At 31.0% G+C, this 27,725-nt stretch overlaps 1 protein-coding gene across 1 annotated transcript in view; it reads left to right on the top strand.

Annotated features, from left to right (window-relative positions):
* The window catches only part of Smp_196300 (putative rhogef and pleckstrin domain protein), a gene marked incomplete at its 5' end in the record, with an annotated part of 88,149 nt that overhangs the window by 44,686 nt on the left and 15,738 nt on the right, over positions 1-27,725 (top strand). Inside the window, 5 exons of the mRNA XM_018794587.1 lie at positions 5,162-5,485; positions 11,397-11,886; positions 11,998-12,143; positions 17,134-17,226; positions 24,412-24,702. Of these exons, the coding sequence (XP_018648985.1) occupies positions 5,162-5,485; positions 11,397-11,886; positions 11,998-12,143; positions 17,134-17,226; positions 24,412-24,702 (1,344 nt within the window). The remainder of the gene's footprint in view (positions 1-5,161; positions 5,486-11,396; positions 11,887-11,997; positions 12,144-17,133; positions 17,227-24,411; positions 24,703-27,725) is intronic.

The raw sequence follows: 27,725 nt of genomic DNA, 5'->3' as shown, positions 1-27,725 counted from the left end.
CTTCATTTCGGTAGCCAAAATAAACAATGAAAATAATTTGATAATTTTCAATAAATTGAGCATTGCGTAGATTGCTATAAATAAATAATATATATGTAATATCTCAATGAGTAGAAAAATTAGATTTTCTGATGTTTCGTGACTTAGTGCAAGCCACTTCTAATTTTTCTACTCATTGAGATATTACAAATATATTATTTATTTATAATGAAAATAATGTTTTATATTCGACTAGTGAGTTAGTTTTTACCACCCTGATGAATATTTCAATCGTCCTGATGGATTAAAAACATTTTGTAATTTATCTGATACCGTAAACCTGGCGAATAAACCATTAGTGAGGAATAATAGTGTGTTATTTTGAAAACAGGACTAGAAAATACATCAACCAGCCACATTATTATTTCGTAAGCTTGTAAGATGTTATAAATACCAAATAGTTTAATAGAAAGATTTTCATGTAAGCAGACTAAAAATATGATATGACTGCAACAGTCGTGTACGCTACGGACCATTTATACGTATATATTCTTTAGTAATAATTTTATCTAAGGAATAGATCACTAATATGCCACAAAATATTCTTTACTTGACAGACAAAAGTCAATAAGTATGATTAGTTTGTTTAAATAAAGTGATTTTTGACAACCGAAACAATTTTATGCAATAATAAAACATGCTAGCCAGAAACAACATAGTGTAACTCATTTGTAAAGCATAATTTTATGTACTCAGATTCAAACTACACTCATTGTACCAGACGTTTATTGACATTACCTCCCTGTCTAAACTAAAGTAGGTAAGAACGACTTTAAACTTGAAATTTATTGTTTGACAGTTGAGTACTTCAGCAATTACCTTACGGACCCAGTATCAATCAGATATGAAATATATCACAGTAGTATAATGTACAATCATTAAGACTCATGCAATTTTGCATAGCTTCACCATAAAGTGTTTTTTATACTCCTCTTTTATTCAATAATATTAATATCAACAAAGTGTGGTTCATTTAACTTATTTAACCTACCTAAAGTACTTTATCCACAATACTATCATTTGATTACTTCTAATATTCAATATTCTAATCGGTTTCTGGTTGTTACATCTTATAACATAATGGAACATATAAAACTCATATTACATATAATTTCAAAATTCCGTTGGATAACTGTTTTCTTATTGTAGCATTACCGTTTAAATTGTCTGAACAGATAAAGACAATTGATTGTTTACCCATTATTGTTATTTTTCACAAGTGGTAACATTTTTTGACGAAGAAAATTCATTTTTTCAACTATAAAATTGTATTTATCACACACATTGAAATTTGAGTAAAAAAAACAAACTTTGAATACAGTACAATCATTATTTATACACATATTTAGGAACCCTATGTATACGCCGTTGTATGTGTCGTTGCATTTTAAATGTAACGTAAAACTGATCAACCAAAACAAAAGTTGAAGTGTCCACTAGAAGGAGAAATAAATTTTAATAAAACAAACGTATAAGAAAATGTTGCGAAAACATGTGGATTCACTTATGCAAATATATATTACACTCTACAAAGTCTTCGCTTAGACCACGGTACACATTCAGATGTAATCTTTACATATAATGATTTTATGTTTGTGCCTACACGTTAGAAAATCTTCAGTTGATAAACCTGGTGTCTTTTTGATTAGACTTTTCACATCTTTTTACCCATTGACTTATAGATTATTCTATAAATCGACATTTAGTTGACAGACTGGTATTTGATTGAATTTTTGTCGTACGGCTGCTTCCCTAACACTACCTCTTTCTTTCTATTATATACACAATCACAAATCTTTTAGAACATTTATCATTCAACTGACACTATTAGACAAACAAGCTGGTGTACGTCTAATATTCCATGATCAATAAGAAATCTAGCACGTACAATATGATAACTTAAGTTACTAGATATGATTTGTTGTCGATAGGATAATTATGTCAAATAAAAAAATAACTACTAGACAGTTTTCCCCACGCTATTCTTTAGGTGAAATTCTTTATTTAGTTGTCAATTTGACTTATTACAGTATACATATTCGTAGTTATATAATGATCTCTCAAATTTGTAACCTGTCATGGTAAATGTTACCGCAGAAAAATAGTTGGAACTAGGGTCTAGATAAGACAAAAGTGGATTATCTTTCAAAGGTTATTAAGGTTTACATCATAAAATTTTATAGGAGCTTAGTGAAAATTCAGTTGTCTAAGTGATAAGCATATTAATATGATTGCAGTTAATCCATTGAAACACATGATCAACTTTAATTTCCGGCATATATACACCTACTTGAAATACCTAAATTCACTTTACATAACTATAATCTACCACTTAAACAATTGGGATATCACTGAACTCCCATGGAATTTTACGATATAATAATGACCGTCCATTAAATTATAATCAATTATGTTTTGTCTAATCCCTAGTCCTACTCAACTTCCTGAGGTAACATTTACTATGAAAGGTTACAAATTCAAGAGATAATTATGTCATTACTTACATCAAAGCAAATCAATAATGATCAGTATCCACTTGCTAATAACAATAGTTAAATCTTGTTTTTACTAAACGAAATAAATAATGTAAATTCTCTAATTAGTAGAAAATTAGATTTTCTAACGTTTCGTGACTCAGTGTGAGCAACTTCTGAGATCAATTAACAAAATTTTGGAAACTTCAGAAAATCCTATTTTTCTATTCATTGGGATATTTCAAATATATTATTTTTCTTTATAAAATCTACCCAATTCTCAATTTATTTGAAATTATCAAGTCAAACTTTGGTAAAGATACTTAAAATGTTACTTTTCATTCATTTCATCACAACGTTATAATTCACTGGTGCTGTGACAGTAGAATTAAAGATTAGTAATCTTTCTCGGAAAAAAATAGAATTAATCAATCCTCGTAAATGTTTCATATTTTGGATAATTGGAAGCAGTCAATAGGGAATTCTTGAATGTAGGTTTCATACTGGTTGACACGAGTCATTAACATATATCTGCAATGTTGAGGAAACTATTACTTCCCATGGGATTCAAATCACCGTTCCTATACATACTTGGTTCATCTTTACAAGTTTTACTATCGCTAATAATATTTTACGTTTTCATTTTTGGTATTGCCACCTCCTTCAAGACAGATGGATAACTTGGATAACGTGTCCAGTGTCTACTTCAGATAGAGGACTCGACACTATTTAAGAAATTTACATGAGCCACTAATTTCCATAATCTATTTTCCGTATCGCTATTTTGATAATTAAATGCAATTGTAGTCAAGAACATAATTAAGTCGCCACTGAAGATCTTAACTCGTGTTTATAAGCAATAAACCTTTCAATTTTTTACAGCAGTCATTAAACCTCGCTGTTTTGATGGTTAGGATGGAGTATCTAAACTTCTTAACTTAATATTCTAGTCATTTAACAATTTTACAAACTCGAATCTGTAACACTCTAAAGGAAGAAAGATACCAGTGATCTGAATAACTCAAAGGGATTGGTTCTGGTTGTAGGGATCTGAATATAAGTAACACTTGGTCACAAATAAAACATGAATGAAAAAAACCTACTGTATTTCCTGATTAATAATGCCAACACATACAATATATATATATATATGTCATATGCCTACGTACATATAACAGTTAACTTTTTAAATCTTGAGCTAATGGACTGATTTCTACAAGTTTTGTCAATTGTCTGCATCACATTGATTGAGAAACACGAAACGTGTTTAATTTTTCTCAATATTTTGAACAGTTCATAAAATTTTGTTACAAGTGTTTTGATTTAGGAGGAAATTCATTCGCTAACATTACCATATGGTGTTTGTGGACATTGTTGAAATTCATAGTTTACATTTCGAACTGATCTTAGTTAAATAACAATTAAAAATCAGGAGGAAATATCTGTTACTTTTAATTTTCAAGCATTTCTTACGTATGTTAGGACCGCTGAGTGTGTAATCCTGAGGTACTTGGTAAAAATGAGGAACCGACTAATCACATAGAAGATCTTTATCAATGTAGGTGGTTTGGACGTATGTTCCCTGTGCTGAAACACACCTCACGTCGATACGCGATTATGCCTGATGTAGGAGTAAGTTGCAAGAAAGATAGAAGTAGTCAAACCAAAACGTAGCATCAATCCATGAAGCCACTGACAGTTGGAATGAGTCAGGTTAATAGATGTAAACTGTCTGATTGGGTCCACATGATTATTGTAATCTGTGGTTAGAGACTTTAGGTGACATAACTCAAAATATTTCGCAATGACTGTGGTGCATTCACTCACTGTTTATCCCAGGAACCTGAGTCCCGAAATCTCCCTACCCCTTTTTATTTTCCTATGCCTAATCACTTTCAATTACTACTGATACTGTTACTACTTCTACTACCTAGTAATTTGTCTTGAAACAATTTTATCTCTCTGTGGTAAAGTGGCATGTCAACTTGAACTGTTCCAGGTTCTATGTTTCATATGACTGAGTGATTCAAATAATGATATTTCAAAGGTGAAAGTGATTTTTAATGGTCTAGTATTTTCTTTTCTGAAATCATTATTCGACCGCTTTTGAAACGGAAGAAAATTTTGATTTCTCCCACATTTATCTAATTCAATTGATTATGAAGGTTCTTACAGCTCAGGTAAATTCTTTTTGGTAGTTATTTTCTCTTTCAGCAAATGGTTTAACTTCGGAGCTTTGGTTTTCATTCTGGATAACATCTGCCCCTGCTTAGTTTTAACATGATTTAAGTGCCACTGATGTTATCTATAACAAAAGTAAAGGCATTAGGATCGAATTAAACGCTTTATGGGCCAAAACAGCACCGCAAAAATGATGTCGTTATTAGCCTTTAATCAAACTCTATTGCTCTGAGAAAAGTCAACAAAGTAGAAACTTCAGATGTAAAGTTTTGGAATGTTAAGTTTAGGAGATTTTGCGATGCTACGGCGTTAGAAGTAATGATTCTACACCATTATAATCAGTAACACCAACAATTCAGAAAAAGGCATTGAACTCAACTAGTTTATCTATGATAGACTCTCCTATAATATCATGTTACTTTGATTAATTCAACAACTATTTTTTTACTTTAATTTTGAAATTTTAGTCTTATATACCGGTGCTTACAAATGCCTCAGGTAATTTAAACCAAGTGACGTTAGGGAATCATATACCTTTAGCCATCAGGCAACCACAATTTGCTCAAGTTGCCTCACCTTCAACACATATGACATCACCAACACCACTCCAACAACAACAAGCTCAACTGAACTGTGCCGGAACTGATGAAACTATATGTAGTCAGTCTGATAACCAGATTACAGCACAAATTTCTACTGTTCAAAGCAATCCAAGTTCTATACCACCTGATGTGACTAGAAATATTCGTACGATCGGTCGACGACCTGGACCTCCACCACCAGCACCTGAAGTAAGTAATGTTTTTTGGTAGTCATCTATCTGAATTAGTCTTTTTTCTCGTCAACATGGTTAGTTTCAAAATGTTTGTAATTTCGTTCAATGGGAAATAATAAATTGAAAAATATGATTGACACTGTTTGGTTCCCGAAATTCTTGGGATCAGCACAAATTTCTATTCTGCAACCAATGAGTGAATTTAAGATGGTGCTTAAGTTAAATTACAAAACGTACCTGCTCCTAATATAAATTAAGTGTAAAATTGTTTGATGTGGTTCATTGCGTAATCAAAAGTGACCACGGAAGCTAGGTAATATTATCTCTTTCTTACTCCAACTCTAAATCTCAACCCCACGTTTCTCAAGTTTATAAACAGAAGCGTGCCAAAGCATTGCATAATGACTGGTATCAGTTTGCTTTGAAAATCCTAGGGTCATCTGACCTCAATTTGTAAACCCAACTCAAAATTCCCGTTTGAATCTTAATATTTATTTCTTACCTTTTTTCATTATATCTGATGTCAGTTTGTGACAAAGACTCTTTGGGTTAATAACTCTAACACCAACCCCACTCCTAATATATATGTGTATATGTTAACTTGTCCTTTATTCTATACTACAAGGGATAATTTGATGTATGAGGGTTAATTAATCAGATCAATGATGTTATTCCACTGTTATTTCGTTGTTTTGTATCGTTAATCGTTTTGTAACTAGACAGTATTTTTTGACTGGTTGATAAGTCACCCAAGGTCGTCAGTATATTATGCTTTTACCCCATTTCAGTATGTATGATCGATCTGATGATTTTAAAATATCACAACCAAGCAAACATTAGTTTCTAGGTTATGTACTTGATCTACTCCTCAATTCTACCTCATTTTTAGCTGAATGAAGAGATACAGTTTGTTTTCAAGCCTATAATACTATTCTTTATAATTATATCGTTTATTCATTTAATAACCTATCCACTGACATTACTATTATAAATTATAACATTTTAATCAGAAAAACTTAATCCAACTACATTTTAATTTATCCCAATTACTTTGATATGCATCATTTATTCTTATCTGCTAAATCTTGAATTTTTCTATTTTTAATCTCATCAGATAATTAAATAAAGAGACCGCGCATAGATATATGTATGATAAAATTTTAATCTTGTCCACTACAAATGTTTTCTTTAATGCTAAAACAGAGTATAATATAATAAGACCAGTTGGAAGAAATACATCTGGTTTAAATCGTCCATAATAATGTATTGCTTTTACCAGTTAATCAACAGGATAATTCAAGTTGTTTTAACTCCGATCACAAATCAATACAACTAAATGCCCCGGTACGGCAAAGAATGGGGAGAGTCCTCTCTCTATCTCCAAATGCTTTTACATGGCCACGAGTATACAGTCACTGTCAGGAAAGTCCTACTCACTGCCTTCCCGCGGCGGGGATGTTGTCTACGAAATTGTGAGGACTAAAAGCGAATATCCGGAGCTTTAACCGGGTTGGTCGACACGGTGCTCCACTGTCTTGTAGATCAGACCTTCAGGTCAAAAGCTTGAGGTGTTGCCCCCTAAGAAAACCACCTGCTTCGGTTTGGGCACCCAGCCAGCATCGCAGCCCTCATACAAATCTATGATAACTGCTGCCGGTCTCACTACTATTGTGTGACGCATATGTATTTGGTGTCTCCATGTACCAATATTTGTGTTCAAATAAATAAGTAAATAAACAAACCAATAGATTTTGTAGGTATCATTACCAAGTTTTGATTTGATAATTTTGAATAAATTGAGCATTGGGTGGATTGTTATAAATAAATAATATATTTGTAATATCCCAATGAGTAGAAAAATTAGATTTTCTGACGTTTCGTGACTTAGTGTGAGCCACTTCTTCAGAGAATAAATAACCAAATTCACAATAATCCAAGTTTAAATAGTACAACGGAACAATCCAAGAATATTAGGTGATCAATCAAAAACAGGTCTGAATAAATCAATGTCAAGTCATTTCATTTCGGTTAAAGTGATTCATAAGGGATATGTATGTAATTTTGTGTGTATGTATGCATTGTTAATGACTAAAATTTCGTTAGCCTTAAATCTTTTTAGAAGAGCCAATAAAATCATCACTTCAGAAGAGGACAAACTAAAAGAACAAAAGAATATAATTAGCATCTTACAATTTAATAATTTTCCGATGAAGATTATCAGAAGCATATTAAAACAAGACAATTCAGCACGTAATAATAACAATAATTCGAATGAAATACCATGGATTGGTACTGCAGTTTTACCATACCGTCATGGCACAACTGAAGAACTCCAAAGAATCTTAAAACAACACAGAATTAAAGTATATTACAAAACAACGAACACTCTTCGAAATACTTTAGTTCGATTAAAAGAAAAGATACCATTCATGTCTACACAGAACTGCGTCTACAAATTAGGTTGTGTCGACTGTGATGCCTTCTATATTGGAGAGTCATCTCGCGAAATCATGACTCGCGCCAAAGAACATATTAGGTACACAAAGAAACCCCCTAATAATCCTGTAGAACTAGGTAGACTTCAAATTAAATCGGCATTAGCGGTTCATGCCATTTTCAATAATCATCAAATTGATTTCAAAAACATCGAAATACTACAGAAAGGTTTTTCCAATCACAAAGAAAGAAGAGTAGCTGAAGCTTTTCATATAATGCTTAATCCCACTGCCCTCAATAGAAAAGAAGGCCTTACCATACATCCCACTTGGACTATCTATCCTAGTCAACCAGTCTAATATTATTTGCAATTTCACACCATTACATTACAAATTAAACTCTATCCTTTGTCATTACAAAGGTCACACATTTTTCGTCATTAACAATGCATACATACACACAAAATTACATACATATCCCTTATGAATCACTTTAACCGAAATGAAATGACTTGACATTGATTTATTCAGACCTGTTTTTGATTGATCACCTAATATTCTTGGATTGTTCCGTTGTACTATTTAAACTTGGATTATTGTGAATTTGGTTATTTATTCTCTGAAGAAGTGGCTCACACTAAGTCACGAAACGTCAGAAAATCTAATTTTTCTACTCATTGGGATATTACAAATATATTATTTATTTATAAACCAATAGATTTTATTGACTTAAATCAAAAAGAGCAAACGTCGTAACAGAATAACATGAATTCATGTATTCCATGCTTCCTCCTCAGCCGTTTACAACCTAAAATTATAGTATTAATCATTAAAATGAAACGAGTGTACATACTTTAGTCGGAGTAGTCTAGAATGAATAGAGTCGATGAATATAGAGATGAAATAATATTAAGAAACAATAAAACGGAAGAATCAACATTGTTCAGATGTTCTAGAATATACGTAAGCGATCGTCTGAACAATATTAATTCTCCCGTATTGTCCATCTCTATATATTGACTCCATTCACTCTAGACTACTCCGACATAAAGTATGTACACTTGCTTCGGTTTAATGATTAATACTATAATTTTAGGTTGTAAATGGCTGAAGAGAGACCATGAAATCCATGAATTCATGTTATTATGTCACGACATTTGTTCTCTCGTTATCCAAGTCTATAAACAGGGGAAATTGGGTACAGTTTTCATTGATAAGATTGTTCAACTTCCAATCATTATCATGTTAAACATTGAATTCATTCTTCATATGCCTCAGTTATGACCCACGGGGTAATATATCACCAGTATTTATAAACAAAAATGTATATCTCAAAGTCAATTATATAAATCTGTATTCGGTTATCACTGAGTTGCATGGGTTGACTAAAACATTCGTTGATAATGCGTTCTAAGTATATTTATTACAAGCATCACAGATTTATACATACATATGTGCGAACTGCTATGTTTAAAGTTGACCGATCACTGAGTAGTGATCAGTGTCATGTTTATCTAATTCTCTTGTTGATTGTATTCGATCGATCAAGTTGTAGTGTGACCATTATCTGAGTGATTCAACATTGTGCGCACTATCCTTTAACGTTAGTTGGTTGAAGGACTCTCTGAGCTTAAGTCTCGTACTAGTTGTTATTTGTCAATCAAGTGTGTCTGTAATCCTCAGGAAAGTGATACTTCTTGCTGTATTCGAACCCGAGTCACCCAGTAGACTATTTCAAATCGCTCAATATCTCAATATAGTTCACAAAATGTCGAGTTACTCAGGCTAGTGGCCACACTTCAACTTGATTGATGGAATTCGGTCACTGCTAAAAGATTTGACATAGATGACATTGGTCACTACTCCGCGACCAATCAATGTACCTATGTCAGTCTTACAGGAGGTTAATCAATGCTCAGATACCTCAGTGGGAACATTTCAGACAGTGAGATTGTATGAGAAGCGTTCGAATACCAATGGAAGCACCGGTTCCCTCAAGTTTGGGGGTACGCCTTGATAACTAGACCAAATCGGTATGAAAACTGTTCTTGCCGACCACTTTCAACCATACAACAAACTGTCAAGTATGTATGTTTACTTAGTTATCATAGTAAACATTTTTATGTTCTCCCATGAACTTTTTCACTATCCCCTTTAGTTGATATTGAACCCCTTGTCTTTTTTTCATTTATCTCATCTTACAATCTATCTTTTTTCAGTCATTCAGTCAGATAGATCGATTGAGGTCATTTACATCTAGTAAGTAGTCTATAGAACAGTGAGTGGAAAAGCAGACGGATAATGAGTGTTAACCTTTTATGAAATAAACAAGCACAAATGTTTATGACTCATTGTAAAATTATAATCTCACAAAAGTTCCATTTAGGAAAAAGGTAAAATTGAAAAAAGGAAGCAAAGATAGGAAACAGATTGAATGTTCGAATGAACGAAATAAGATTAACTAGGTTTATGATCATGTAGTTTCTCTCTCATTTGAGTATTATTCATGTTACGATATAGAATTGAATTCATAAAGAACATACTTTACTCTGACTTATTCTCTATTTTATTTTTCCTCATGAATATTCCATACTATGTCAGTAAATAATTATCCAACACACGGGTGAAACCATTAATAAGTGATTAAGAGAGTGAAAATTAGTGATTGTACAATTTTCGTAGTTTAAACTACGAGTTGTTCTTAGCTAGACCACTATTAAAAATTTAGAAACACTAGACGGCCATTTCGTTCTAGTATGGAACTACTCAGAAGTATACATCCATGACTCCGCACCCGAAACCCGAACCTATGACCCTTGGTCTCATACCGGATGCTTAACCTCTAGGCCACTGAGCGGGATGTAGGGTCATGAATTCACAATACTCAATGGTCCCATACTAGGATGAAAGAACCGTTTAATGCTACCAACCTTTCGGTGGTGGTTTAGCTAAAATAAGTTGATGTTCCTAACTATGAAAATAAGCAATCATTACTTTATGAACGATGAGTAGTTCGTTGAATATACATTGATAACCTTTTTAGTCACACTGGTCAGTAGTCGAACACTGTGAAAAAGATACCTAACAAGAAAGTATACCAATGGTCAAGTATAGAATGAGTCCTAATTATAAAGAACATAGTTCGATTAACTTTTTCATACTGGTGATTAATTTCAAGTGTATAAATCCAAATACAATTTTTCTCATGATAACTTCAACTACATCCCATATGGACATTTTTAATGTTGTACTTACATTTGATCTTAGTACTTTGTGTGCTTTTCATGCCAATAGTCTGATATTTTATCATCGTTGTTCATAATTAATATTTCATCACATAGCGCTGTTTTTCTGGTAATCTTAGAAGTTTCCTCAAAGTATTTCACACCAACTTTAAATATAAAGCTGTTTTTATCACTTGTTACTTGATATAAGTTTCATTTACAATTTGTTTTGAAAATTATTCAATGCATCATTTTATGTTTGTTTTAGCGTAGAGACAGTATTCTACAAAAAAATGTGGAAACAATAAATCAAAGTTGTATCACTGAACCCACATCATTGCCTCCACAAATTCAACCAGAAAAAAATTCATTATTATCATCTGTAATTAGAGATCAATCTGATTCACAAGGTGAAGAAGAGACTTCAGATTCCCATCAAAACTCACAAAATTTAAAAGAACAATCACATCCTCTAGCTATGGGAATAATAACTGGACCTAGTAGTCTTCATTTAGCTTCATGTTTAAGTTTAGCAACTCGTGAAAGAAGTGCATTAAGCATGGCGAACCTATGCGTTGATAGAGATGGTTCAGATTTTGATAAAGTAAGTGATACTGAACAAAATGAACTCGGTTTAATTCATCAATATCCGTGCATAAATTCACTACATCGACCACGTCTACTTACATCAGTCAGTGCTCGTGTATCAGACGCAGATATTACAGATGACGATCACCATTCAATATGTAGCCAACGAAGTAGTACTGCACGTTCCGTATCAAATATTTGTCGTCATGGTCACAGACATCATCATCGTCGTCATAGTCATAATCATAACAATCGTCAAAATCGTCCTCGTTGTTTTTCAGCGATAGATCCTTACATGATCTATAATCAAAATGGTGACGAATCAGACAATCAAAATTATGTCAATAATAAACATGACTCTTATCAAGCAGATGATCAAGTCAATCCTCATGGTGTACATTCAAAACCACAGACATTTCGTCGACTTGTAAGTCCAAAAAAAACGATTGTTCACATAATAAATTATTTCCTTATTATCTGTGGTCCTCAATATAATTTATTTGATAATTTTAATATTTTGTCTGCAAAATTTATTTTTCCCAATCAATGAAAAGAAGCAAAGAATGAAATCAACCTGCTACACTGACTGATTTTAAATTTAGTTTTTTTTTTATTTTTATCTACTTGAAAATAAAAAAATATCGATGAAGGACACAACTACATTTTCTGCGCACAAGAAAAGTTTTTAAGAATACATTCCCTTTGTTCTGTTTATCTGGAAACATTTGAATATTATTAATTTATGTAATAAAATACATTTGTCTATTGGGTAAAAAAACAAACAAACAAAATAGTTACCTTATCAAAGTGTAAAAAAGTTTGTGGGAAATTCTAATTTAGTTTTAAAGTATGTTACATAATATGACTTTGAATATTCCACATATTGCCAAGTTCATTAGAATACAATTAAAATTTCCTTGAACTATATTTCAGACTCTATCTTCTTAGCAGAATCAAATAACTTATAAGCATATAGTCTAAGCTAAAACTTACACTACTACTATTAAAGTTTCAAATTATTGTTAACGTAAAGACAGTGAATATAAATTAATTAGTGAAATTACAAACAATTTCCTAAGAAAGTATATATATATATATGTTTCAAGTGATGCATATTCGAATACAACAGAAAGTATCGCTTAATTAAGAAGTACAGGAACTCCTGATTAACAAGTAGCAACCAGTACGAAACGTAGGTTCAACAAGTCATTTGAACTATCTTCAACTACCTAACGTCAAAATATAATGCACACAATGTTGAACCACGCAAATTAATGGATATATTATAGTTCGATCGACAGAATACGATTAGCAACAAGAGGATTAGATAAACATGACACCGGTCACTACTCAGTCATCAATTAATAGTGAATTCATATAAAATTATATAAGTCAGACTGTATTGTAATCATATTTAGTTTTACTGAGTTTGTACAGGTCTATTCTCCAACTGTCATCGTTACATATGAATTCAATGTTAAAAGCAGTAAATAATCACCATCATATAAAGATATGTAACATCATACTGTCAATTATTATTTCAAATTGAGAGTTCCATAATATTAACATTAATGAGAGATTACTGTAATCTGTCCTCCTCTCCATACTCCATCCAATCACTGGAAGATATGACGTAAATAACTAGATAAAACCCTTTAAATGGCTTGTAATGAAAAAACAAGTTTTTTTACTAATCTAATTTAATTAGTTCAACCGAACGAAAAAAGACTTCTTTTTCTGTATAACCTATGAATTCAAGGTTCATTTGAAATAATATTTAACTAACAAGAGAAAATTGAGTTAAATCAAAATGACATCTTTGGACTCATTATTATTGTTATTATAAACATAGTATGACTGATCAATCAAATTTCCATGTTTTCAGTTATCTATATACAATTCATAGCATTCACGAATACACACACATAAGCGAAAATTCTTCTACTTCCTTTAGCGTTACAACAACAACAAAAAATTAACCTGTCAGGATAATAATGATGATTAGCTTAGTCTAATCATTATCATTAACATCGAGCTGTTTTTCTGTTACAGAAAGACGAAGTAAAATGGGATAAATAAATAAAATGAGATTTTCATTCTTTTTAAATAATAATAATAATAATAATAAGGAAAAAGAATAAGAATGAGAGAGGAGGAGAAGAACAAAAAAACGGTCACTTCTAAATTAGATTTTCTATAATTGAATGAAAATAAATTCCATTGAGGAATCTATTTATTTATTTGATGTATCAGTCTAGGAAAGAAATATCGATTCTTTATGATTATTTTATGTCCCTATTAGAGTTGTTTTCTCTCAACTGAATTATTTAATCGTGAAGCTTTCATTATCATTCTAAATAGCGCCATCAACATTTGTACAAACTTTAGAGAGAAGTGATCTATTCGAATTATTTTGCATACTACTAGGAGTTGGCTTTGTTAAGACAGTTTTTGATTTGTTGTTGTAAACAATTGTCTTGTTATTCTATTTATATTTATTTTGATTACTTTCCACCTTGACCCTATTCCCGGACTTACAGTCGTTGATGTCTTTCCAAATTGGTCGATAAATTCTTTCAATTTCGATATGCTTATTGATTCCAGATTGACCTGAGTGCCAAGTTATCTTGTTCCATTATTGTTATTATTATTACCATTTTCATTTCTTTTAATGATTCATTTAACATTTGCTGTAGGTCAAATTTTGTATATAAATATATTTATTTTACGGGAAATAACAAAACTAATTTTTACCATCGTTAAAAATCACTAAGTTTTATGAACTTAATTCTTTTTATGCATAATATATTACTTAGATGAGCGCGTAAAGATATTTTTGATCCGATGATTTATGAAGGTCTTTCATTTAGAAAATACTATTTAAACATGAAAAACAAAATAGCTACATACCTGAGAAAGAACGATTAGGAAGTAGGTATTTGATTTCGACTAGGAATTGGTCAAACAATATTATTTATTCACAATATAATAAAAGATCGATAGTGATATTAGAAAACGCCTTTTTTTAATTCATCATATTATTCCTACACATAATTTTCTGTGGAATTAAATCCAGAAAAATGTCACAGCAAACGTGGAATTTCATTTGTCGAAACTAGTACCTTTTTACTTCGTGTGTTATTGACATTCATTCACACATTTATCAGATTTGATATACAACTGTAACTGAGATCCAGAATGGGCAATTCGTTCAGTTCTGGGCTCGTCGGCTGAATAAATCTAAATCTTAGTATTTATCTTCACACTGAGACTGAAACCTAGTACCTTTCTCGAAAAAACACCAAGTGCGTTATTCAGATAGCCAATAACTTGTTTAGCGAGTGTGAAGGGATTATAATTTACAGTATTGAATATCAATAAAAGCAAACTACAAACCCTTACTTATACACTCATATATTTTTCTTTTTTTTTAGAAACAAAATTGAAATTGCATAAATCAACTTATAAAGTGTCCTTCTTTACTCTTCATTAAATTCAATATTCTTTAAGTTTAAATGATTAAATCAACTGGAAAAAGAAGGATTGGTTTCTTATTTCGATAATTATCGAATAACTAAGATTCGTAGTGATAATGAATACATTCCCTAGCACATACCATATCATAGTAACTTCAATATTATTATTAAATTGTTTGCATTTTGAAGAATATGAATAACTTCAAAAATCTCAACCCTTTTCTTTCCATCTTTTTTTAGACAAAATTGTTAGTTACGATCATATAAGTTAAATATATGTGCCATGTAGTGTTTCGTATTTTTTTAACTATGTAATTATTAGTGAAAATCTTCATATAATAAATAACCTGAAATCATACAGAAACTATATAACTGGTATTATTTTCTCTGCACTGAATCCATGTAGACAAAAAACTTACGAATCATATAATCACAGGACAACTGGATAGAACAATTAATTCTAGCTGAAAAAGAGAAGACATTTGAAGATAATTAAACACGCGACAACAACAAATCTAAAACATAGTCACCCGGAATAATTTGTTTCAAATTTTCACTTCTCATCGTAATAGGCAATGATTATCTAATACAGAATAACAATGAGATTTTCATGATTGAACTTTCCAGTTGAAAGAACGTGATATACTATCATTATAACTGTCATTCAGACTAGTTCATTTCAAATTACAATGACAAATTTAAGAATAAAGGAAATATTCATTGAGATATTACAATTTATAGGTTTTTATTGTTCTCCTTTTTATATTTGGGAAATGATGAAAATAGGAATTGTTGTGAATTCTCCCTTCTTCACTAAAAATAAAGTAAACTCAAGAAAATAATCAATTTTATCTGTTAAATTTCTACCGTTTATTGAAAATCTCATTCATGTTTTTTAATTATAATAATTATTACTTTAGTCAATAAGAGTTCGTTTGTTCACTCCCACTTAATCCCATTGTATTGACAGTTAAAAGTTTGTTTTATTAAGAATGTATTCAAATTGTAAAACTTTTCACCAGGCATGTGTCGCTTCAGACTCAAATATAACTCTCTCCTCTCTCAGTTATTCAAAAAACATATTTGATAATTAAAATACGCTGACCATAGATAACATACTATTTAACGCTCGTTAGTAAAGCGTACCTGGAGTTTTGAAGGAACTGGTTCCTGTGATGTTTGAACCTTCTTTTTCCGACTTTATATTCTGAGACGTTCACATTCAATAACTCGGGATGCGACTGACATTTTGTAGAACTGTGATAGTTACAACTAATTCATTACTGAGCAGTGACTAATGTCATGATTATTTCGTCCTTTATTTATGACCGTATTCTATTGTTCGAGTTGCAATGTTGCCAGTAGTCTAATTGACTTGAAATTATACGAGCTATGTTTTGATGTTGATCATTTGAATTAAGTAATGACTGGAGACTAGGTAAAAATAACATCAAAAACTACTCAGTAATCAATCAATGCAAATACTCTAAAACATTTATTGCTTAAAATGATATATATATATATATATATATATATATAGGGCTTAAATATTTATTTCCAGTCAGAGATTTAAAGTACTGCACTTGATTTAACCATATTTATATTTCTTTTAAATATGATTTCCCGTAACATTTCCAAAACAACAAATTATCCATTGGTAACTATCATAAGAAATACTGTCTTAGCTTCCTGGTTAAATTTATTTGCTTAACATTTCACCATAAATATATATTTCCTATTTCCCATGTTCTTCCCTGAATTACATTAGGATTATTTGGAAATGAAATTTTGTTAAAGTATCATCTTCTAATGTATATTAGAAAAAGACACTTTTTATCAATCCATAATTCATAATAAGAATTTTTTTATATTTTAATGAGAAAAACGGAATCTGTCCCTAAGCTTTAATCGCTTATTTTCTGTGAATATTTTTGTTTTCAGTCAAAGCATCATTTGGATGAGGCCTATCATTTAGTTCGTGAATTAGTTATGACTGAACGTACCTACAAAAGAAATCTAAGTGTGATTTGTACAGTAAGTTATATAATCTTTTTAGTGTGACATTTTTTTTAACTTTTTTCAAACTTGTCATTTCACACTATGTATGTTGGTAATATAACCTCAGTTATTTTAGTCTTAACATTTTAGGAAGTCCTCAATGACATTCGCCAACTTATGTTCCCTCGGTTGTTCTCAATTTCGGTTTATTACTTTTGTTACGTTTCCGCTACTGTATAAACAGAGGCGTTTTAGATTCCTAAAACAACAAACTCATAAGACCCTGACTTCTTATTTCCAGCACGTGGGAAATTATTGTTTGAGTATTGTTTATTAGTCGCATCGTCTATGTAGTTCGCTATGATCCTACTTCGTATCAGAAGAATATTTCGATTGCCCGAAATATGGAGGGACTTAAGACAATCTGAAAGCATAACATATGTTGACTTTGTGGTTGAGCATGCTTTCAATAATTTCCAGTAAAAACTAATAAAGGCATGTTGTAAACCTGCACTAATTACATCGTTACTATTTTTACACACCACCTTCCAAGAACACTTATTGAATAGTTTATTGGAGTAGTTAGATTGTCTTTGTTTTTCTCGTCGTTACCTAACCGATTGACTGATGTATGGGAGGATGATCTAATATTTATGGTTTCGAGTACAATCAAAAGTGATAAAAAGATTCTGGCAGATGGTGCTGATGATAAATATCACTTACACAAAAGTTAACAAAAATCATGAAGAGATTTACGTGCTTAACTGTGTTGTCTGGAGTTAATAGTTCACTTGTTAACTAAACTAAATAATCCGGTTATATAATTAACATTTACGATTTTATTTTATACCAAACTATAGACAAATGAATTGCATAGCTTATTGGTTAATAATTTAACAAATAAACTAGAATACCATAAATTCATTCGGTATTGTTTGGTTGAATCTTCCCACCCCATTACACAAGCAAGTGGCTATCAGGACTCAGTAGCTGAGTGGATAACGCGATGGCGTTTGAAGCGAACACTACTGAGTTGGAGTCCTAGAGTGAACATCAACTCTGAGATGAAGGTACATCCAGCTGACGAGTCCCAAATAGGATGAAACGTACATCCTGGATTCCACTGCTATCCACTATCTATCTTTGCTCAGAATACCATAAATTCAATCGTAGTTAGTTTGTGTATAAATATAAGAACTAATTAACTTTTATTTACTATTCCAAATCTAACATACTGATAAATTCCTTTACAGTGGAATAATTTTATAATCAATTAACTTACCATTTATTTAGTATATCGTAAAATAAATTATTGAAAACTGGTTGAAATACTAAAACAGTTTACATATATATGTAAATATATACCTGCATGTATAAATAAAATGGGTATTTATTAGTACAATTGAGATAAATGGAATGATTTGACTACCTTAAAGTAATAAGAGAGTTTCTTAGTGTTATTATCATAGGATATTAGCATATTACCCAGTGAAATTATATTATACCTAAGAACCAATTAGAATAAATGTAGCAATGTTTAGCGCCTTGTGTGAAATTCAAAATGTTATATGAACTAGCATCAACTTTATGAATAGCTTATTAATGAATACCTTTATTTGGAGTTCAAATCATTTAAAATTGATAAGGAACAAATTTTATATCACCCTATGCTGAAAACGTCATGGAGTGAAACCGAAACTATATTAAATATTTACTATTTTTGAAGTGGATTTTGTCGGAGAATTAATTCGATAGCAATTTGTCCATTTTTTCATAGGTTACTACAGTGTGTTATGGATATTATTGAATTATTAGATGTATATCACTGACCTAATTTAGTTAGAAAAATATTGGAAGACATAAATCGTTTGGATACCTATATCGACCTAGAATGAAACTCCTAAGTGATTCACATGCACTATTCATTGAAAATTAGAAAACGTTGAACATCTATTTCTTCCTAATATGATGTGAACTATGGATGTGTTTTTCGATTGTTCCAAGTAAACGTTTAATCAACTCAAGTCGTCATTGACATATTGAGTTGTAAGAATTCTTATTTTGTTCAAATAGCTTATAATATTAAGAATTCCACCTAAATTGTTCATATGATGTTTGTGAATTGACAGGGCAACAAAAGATTTACTGGTATTCTTTCGAATAAATAATATTTTGTAGCAAAAATGGTCTACTACAAAAAAAACAAAAACATATCAAAAGTTTGAAAAACCTGTAAACTATGTCAAACCACCGCATACACTTAGGTTTCACTAATAAATTAGAGACGTTATTACGTTTAACGGCTTGAGTTCCCATTATTTATGAAGAGGGATAAAAGTAGCGAGCTAAATTAGATTGCCACTCAATGTCGGAGATATCTTATAATTCTGTTCACTTTATCTTTCAAAAATTAATCTAGATGTAAACAGTTGAAGCCAAGCTAGTGAAACTTGGATTTATGTTTAGCGTACGTTAGTACTCATCGTCAAGATTTATCAGTAATCTTGAGTGAATTGATGGTTTTAGTGGATTCAGTCCGTTGACTGACTTTAACACCAGGTTACAAAGCTGGTTGAATGTATTGTAACTAAAACATTTCAAAAAGGATTATGTGGAGTTTTATTTGTGTTAAACTGACTAAAATGTGAACTGACTGAATTTTCTTGAGTACTACTCATATATTACTCATATATTACTTAAACGGAAATTAATTGTAATAGTCCTGGTAACGGGTAGTATATGTCCATTCATGCTAATTTCATGAAATTTTGTTCTCCTTTCATGAAAACGCCTTATGTGATCTAATTTCGAAGCTAATTAATAATTTATTTGTGTGACTAAGATAATGATTATTCACTAACTTATTTCTTACTAATAATTTCAAACAATATACAAAGTGATATCTGTAACAGCTTGTATTTTTCCGTTGTTAATAATCAGTCTCTATAGGTATATGTGCATCCTGAGAGTAAGATACTGGGTTCAATTCGCAATATGAGCATTAACACTGATATGCAGATACAACCAGCTAATGAGTACCAAGAAGGAAGCAAATATATATCTTGGATACCCTCGCTAGTCACTATTTAATGTTGAATATAAATTGATAGTTTGAGTTAAATTAAATAGTCACTTTTTTAACCATATCATGGCTTAACCATTCATATGTAAGATATATATCAATACACATTTTGTTGTTATATAGTATTCTTAACTAATTATTTTCCTTTGAAATCTTTTTTAAGTGTCCACATAATTTATAGCTTAGATAAAAATTTAAAACAATTCTGCATAAAACACACTAGACCAACCAGTGACTCATCATCATCATCGTATCCAAAGTAGAAAATGACAAATATGTGCTTCAGTTGAAGTTGGCATACCACTATACCACAGAGAGATAAAATTGTTTCAAGACAAATTACTAGGTAGTAGAAGTAGTAACAGTATCAGTAGTAATTAAAAGCTATTAGGCATAGGAAAATAAAAAGGGGGTAGGGAGATTTCGGGACTCAGGTTCCTGGGATAAACAATGAGTGAATGTACCACCGTCATTGCGAAACATTCTGAGTCATGTCAACTAAAGTCTCTAACCACAGATTACAATAATCATGTGAACCCAATCAGACAGTTTACACCTATTAACCTGACTCAGTCCAACTGTTAATGACTTCATGGATTGATGCCACGATTTGGTTTGATCATTTCTATCTTTCTTCCAATCTACTCCTACATCAGGCATAATCGCTTATCGAGGTGAGGTGTGTTTCAGCATATGTAACATACGTCCCAACCAACTCCATTGATAAAGATTTACTACCTCATTAATCGAATTTCTATCACTGATTCATAAATTACTTTGCAGGGTTCAACATTTTTCACACAGCTATTCAAATATTACTGTATCTTTAGAGAAAACGTTGATGAACATCTTATGGGGAACAACATTACTCGTTTGTATGTGTGTTGTTCTAATTACACGATGAGAATTTTTGATGTTTCAAAGTAAACTCTACATAACCATGAATATTTTTTCACACTGCTACTATCAATATTATCATTAAAGAAATATAATATTTCCTATTATAACTTAAAAAAATAATAAATTACGTAAGCATGTTGTTGCTGGTTAATTCTTTATTGTTGTTTAATTTTCATTTATTTCTCCTCATACCAAATATTATTAAAAAAGGTTTTTTAATAGGTAGCTTATTAAAAGATATCTATTTTTTTCTTTTAAAAAACCAGATAACTAAGACATGAAACTTAATAAGATTAGAATAAATTGACAATTTTGAACTAGTTTCTAACTTTAACACTCTCCCTCATTTCTTTATTATATATAAATCTTTTCACTTGTAGACAATATGATTTTTGATTATTAAAGGTGATCTAGATAATATGCCAGAATTAATATTAATGTATTGTGTGTGTTTGTTATAATCTAGTTTAAAATATTACAAACTTTTCTTTTCAAAATATCTGCAGTCAATTTTTTTTGATAGAGTTTTTTTCTCTGAGCTGGATGGTTTGGCCGTGGAGCTTTCATCGTCCTTCTGAACGACATCATCAGCACAAACTTCGGGTAGAAGTGAAGTGTTTAAATTTCTCATACGAAAAAGTCGATTTCTTCGATTTTTAAATACTACACTTAACAACATAGATTAGAGAGATAAAAAGTTGTGCTTGATATTTTCTGAAGTATAGTAATACCAGGCTTTTAGTACGTTATTTCATATATTATCAACAAACAATGAATAAAGAAGTCCGTAATGATCTAATTAATATCAATAGATTTATTCCTAGATGTAAATTAAAATGTGAAGAAGTTTAAGCAACGTAAATGGTGGATATTAGTACATACCGAATACGCTAGTTTTATTTATTAAAACTAACCATATTGACCATACAAATTTCAATAATCACTGAACTGTGTTTTTTTTAGATAACACTTCATCCTACACACTCTTTAAAGAATTGTTAGCTTTATCTGTCGCATATATTTGGTTAATACGGAAATATTTGAACACCAATGGAGTAAAACATAATAACAGATTATTTTGTCTAAGTCGATCAATCGACTTAATCAGTACTCTTGATTACAGTAATAAAATCGTTTCCCTTCTCCCCTTGTACTGTTTATGAAATATTGTATGTTTATAAGTATTTATCAATTTACTATTACATAAAATTAATCAATGCAGTATGTCATAAGTAAGATTGAAAATTTACGATAAAAAGGTTTCCGTTTTTCAATGTTTATTTCAAAAATTAATAATATGCTTAATCAATCATTTCTTTATTCCATCGTACAACATAATAGAATTTCAATGATAAGAGTCATTAATTTCTTTATACATTTTCATTTTCAATCAATGTCAATATCAAAAAATGAATAAAAATACTAGACGAAGGGAGGTGAGAGAGAGAATGGCTTTTTACTAGATAGAGATACAAGTAACTCTGAGTATCTCAGTAGCTTGGATTAATAAAGTATAATGCTATTAAATAGTTTAGCTATATATTCTCACAAATTTTTTCTGTACATCTTCAGTAATTCCCTACTCTACCAATCTTAAGTTTATGTAAACGTTGAATCAACAACTTTTCAGATCTGATATACGTTTAAGTCCATCAAACGGTTGACTTTCATAATCATCTGACACTAGACTGGTGTTTAAAAACATCAAAACCAGGAAAATCATACTGTTTTCATACTTGAAATTGGATGCATTGATCAAATGTTTACCCTTCGCTAGGCTTTGAAACATAGATATATTTAACAACACTTAAGTATATTTTCATTTCCCGACCTTTTGGTTTCACTTGACTATTGATCGGCAAAGTTTTGTCCGTGTGTCCCATTTCATAACGTACTAAATAATTTATATAAACCTAACGAAGAATCTTCTCTCGAATACACTCGATTGGGTTATAGAATATGATGAACTGTCATTTGACATTGTAATCCCAAGTACTGTTCTTCTGTGTGTTTTACATTATTGAATCTGGTTTGATTCTTCCATAGATATGCTTTTAAAGATACCAATTTCTTTGTTTGGGTTTTAGGACATTGACAGTCTACTAGATTTCTTCACCTGCCTAGTAAATGCCGGTGGCGTTATCTTGTTTAACAAATAGGTCCAAAATTCTCGAAGTTCTTCTGAACCTCTAGACCGACAATTCAAGAATAATTCAGATGCGCCTTTCTTGCTATGTAAAATGCTACTTCAGGACTGATCTACACCTACCTGTAGCTTGAACATAGGAAGTACAACAGTGTACTACTTCGCTTATAGTTAAGGTTTAATCACTCCTGGTGAGTTAGTGGCTAACGAAATCTCAGTACAGTAACTGTAAACCCTCGTGGTTTTTTCTGGCTAATGTCACCCGTGGCGTGGGCTAGATCTCCACTCAACAACCAGTGGGTGAATATACCACTCATCAGTCTGGTCTTAATTAATGTGACACTTGCCTCACGAAAGTAGAGAAGACATATAGACTGAAAGTTAATGATTATTAGTATCTTCGAACCATTGTTCCCATATCCTAAAAAGCAGTTTATAATAATGATGTTATTTCCAGAGCACTAGGACAGAAGTGAAATTGACCCATGAGATTACCAACCTCTGCTGATAGAAATGCTGAAGATATGACTTACGTAGGTCTAATTACTGCCTATCCTGACATGCAATGCTGACTGCAAAGAGTAGGTTGGTTAAAAGAACGGAACAGCCGAACCAAGAAGTAGGGTCAGTCCATGAAATCACTGACTTTTAATCTGAGCTTTTTAGGTAGGTGTGGACTTTTTGACTGGACCCTACGCATTAGTCATAATCAGTGGTTTGAGATGTTCGTTGGCAATACAAAATTGGTCACAGTGATAAAGGTATATTCAAGCTTTAGCTTTCAATTTCAAGTTATGTGTGACTACTAAATATTTACTTTGCCATTCTATCTGTTGGTTTTAAACTATTTCTAATGTCCATACCTCTATTGATGTTAAAATTAATTACTCTTCTCTATATTTCATTTTGTTGATTTCGTTTCTCTGTGTTGATATGAGGTGTAGAAAATTAAGTTGACATACATATATACTTAATCTCCTACATTGATAACGACTGATTTATACTATAGATAGGATTTCTAATTCATGCTTATAATAAATTCATTTATAATAACAATCTTCCCTATTATAATTTTCTTCTATTTCTTTCAAAGCATTTTAAAGATATCGGTAAAGATTTACTATGTTCAAATCTCAATATTAATCCTCAACTATTACAAGAATTAACATCCAATTTAGTTGATCTTCTTAATCCAATTTATACAGAACATTGTATAATATTAAATAATTTTGAAAATCGTCTTTCAAATTGGTCATCACAACAAAATGATCATAATAAACAATCTACTGGTTTAGATTCACTAAATTTAAATTCTCAATCAATAAATTCATCAACTGGTTATCGTATTGGTGATTTATTTGTTGCAAGTTTACATATTTTACCGGTAAGTTTTCATTGGTTTGTTTGCACTTTTTTTTCATGTTGTAAACAGATTGTTTCATTTGAATTATTGTAAAACATTGTCAAAAAGAAAGTACATATGCATATATATTGGTTTGTATGTTTATCAGTTGACACTCATTGTTTTTTTCAATCCCATTAGAATTTTTAAAGAATAATTTATCATATTAAATTCATTTGGTATTACTTGTTTGAATCTTTTCATTGATGTTTAGGACTGCAACTGGTCAGTCTCTTATTGGCATATGTGCATACTGTGCGGACTGCCTCGATATTGCTTGAACTCTCTATCTTTGCTTATCATATTCAGTTTTTTCTCTGTAAATGCCAAATGACTTTTAAAATTAATATATTTATAATTTAGTTATGATAAAATTTGTTATAAAAACGATATTCTCTTTTCAGATTTTGTTGTTGTCATTTTAGACAATGGCTGTTTTTTTCTGGTATGGGATTCCTCAACAGTTTGCATTAACAACCCCATTAGGGAATGGAACCGTGAACCTGCTAGTCACATGGCGAGCAAATTAGCCTTTAGACCATAGCGCTGACTTCCGATAGTTTACATTTTTAGCTTTAATCAATTCTTCCATTGAATAACTCCAGATTTTGGGATACTTTTTTTTCATAAAATAATAAGAATTATGGATTACGTTCCAATTTCATGCATTTATGAGATTTAAGTTGGATTGAGAAAATAAACGAGGTTCATTTATGTGGCAACTAGATAGATTAGTACTTAGATGGTACGTAACACTCACAATTTGATTTGCTTACTTACTTACAATCAAATTTGCGCGACCAAATAATTAAAAGCGATATACAAATGACATATACCTTATAGATATTAATTACCATTACAGACATGATTAGTTATCCACACACTTTCATGGATTTAACTCTGTATCTATCACATAGCTTATCCAAGGTTAAAATAGAAAGATGAAAGTAGAAAAAAATAAAATAATGGCTTGCTAGTCAGTGATAGTTGTGTTAACTCACACCACATCAGTAAATTAACTGATAGACTGTTAGGTTATTAGTCTCTAAGTTGCCATTCGAGTCAGCGGATTACCAACGTTTATTTTTTTTAAATTCAAATTTTGATCTATGATTTAGAATTCAGTTTGCAAATAAACACCAATGCAATTAATTTAACCATAGTTTTGTAAACGCTGCTTTCTCTAAGCTGAATATTTTAACCACGGTGCTGTCATTCTGATTAAACAACACCATCACTGTAAACTTGAAAAATAAAGAATATTAGAATCCCTTTACTAATAAATTAGTAATTTAACCAAATGACCTAATTGAGTATGAATGTTTGTTTTAGCAGTAAATATATTATCACAACACTAAACCAGCAGCTTATCAATGTTTCGGTTGACTTGACCTCTGACTTTGTTCATTGTTTATTTGAAATAATGAAATAATACATGCGTAAACAGTTCTATGCATCGCTAAGCAAAATAAATGTCAAAGTTTAATAAATACCATATATTGAAATATTGTTCCAATCAAATTAATGCCCGAAAATCTCCATATAAATGAGATAAAAAAATATCCTCCATGAAAGGAGACAGTCAGTCAATTTTCAGACGAAAAAAAGGTGAAAAAGGCTATTTATTCTTGCCATTCAGTGTTTTTGAGGTAGTTGAAATTTATTCTGTAGTCGTAATTCGGCTCGGCTCGGCTCGTTTTTTCACATCGTTTGGTTTGTGTTAAGATATTTTGTGCGACTTTTTTTAGTCATCTCGATATTAACTAGTTTCAGTGAACTTCTTTTTAGTTCATGGTTGACTAAGCAGTGGCTTTTCAGGCAAAGTTGTGTGTGAGGCAATTGTTTTCAATGATTTCTGCTTGAAAACTCTACGAGGTTGATAATTGCAATCTCTTCTTCGGTTCTTAAACTTTTTGTTCAAAATAATTTATTCGATAAGTTATTGGACGCTTTGTATATATTAATTAAACAACTAATCGGTATAGATTGTTTCCATAAGCTTGATTTTTGATTAGACGCTACTGGTTTTGTTGGCCAACGTTCCTGAAAATGGAAATCATTTGTCCTTAATTCTACCTCTAATTGGAAAACCTGTTATCATTGACCTTTTCAAGTTATTATTAATTGCATTCCCTTACTTAATAATTAGCTGACAATACAGAAACTGTCACGCACGCGATCATTTTTTCTTATACCAATCATTTGATAGTCAAATAACGTTCAACTTATCAACATTAGTTTTTTATCAACTGATGACGAAAAACACCAGATATAATCCCTATTCAATAGTTAGGAGTGAATTTTTTTAGTACCTAGTTTTTGGTTTAAAAATATAAATTTTGCCGCTCTTTCAAGTATATTACGTATCTTGAATGCATTGAACTAATGTTTCTAATAATTACAAAGTGATGTGCATGATAATATACGTCTTGAAAAATTTTGCCACCCTTAAAATTATTATTGTGGAATTAAATTTTCACCTACTGAAGTCAAATTAAGTAGCTAAATAAATATCAGCAAACATCCGCGCTATGAGCAACAAACTATTCCCATTTTATTCATTCGACCTTTTTGATGTTTTGAATCTATAGAGGAAAAAATGATATTTATCTCGTCATATGGATTCATTACACTAAATGGCTGCATATAAACTATAAACAGTTAAAAACTATGGTAAACTTTTATCGGCATTGCAAGCTGATTGTAAAATAGTGATTCTTGTTGATTTCAGACAATGAATCATTTGAAATAGATGATAATTTTAGGCTACATTGGAAAAGCTGTAAGTTCTATAAAAGAACAACAATAGATTCGAATAGCCTGACTCTGAAGAATCAGGGTGAAAATAAATGAAATACATAATGATACCTTTAAATTAATAGACATTTATAGACAGCACGTAAATTCAAATGTCATTTACCAGTGAAATGATATTTTGAGACGATAGAGAATATTTGTGGATTAGGATTAGAATTTTAGGTGTTATGTTCACATTTGCATATGAT

The sequence above is a fragment of the Schistosoma mansoni genome, chromosome 1, assembly GCF_000237925.1.
Source record: "Schistosoma mansoni strain Puerto Rico chromosome 1, complete genome".
NCBI classification, from domain to species: Eukaryota; Metazoa; Platyhelminthes; class Trematoda; order Strigeidida; family Schistosomatidae; genus Schistosoma; species Schistosoma mansoni.
Note: the sequence above shows the minus strand (reverse complement) of the source record. Positions and strands in the feature narration are given on the sequence as shown.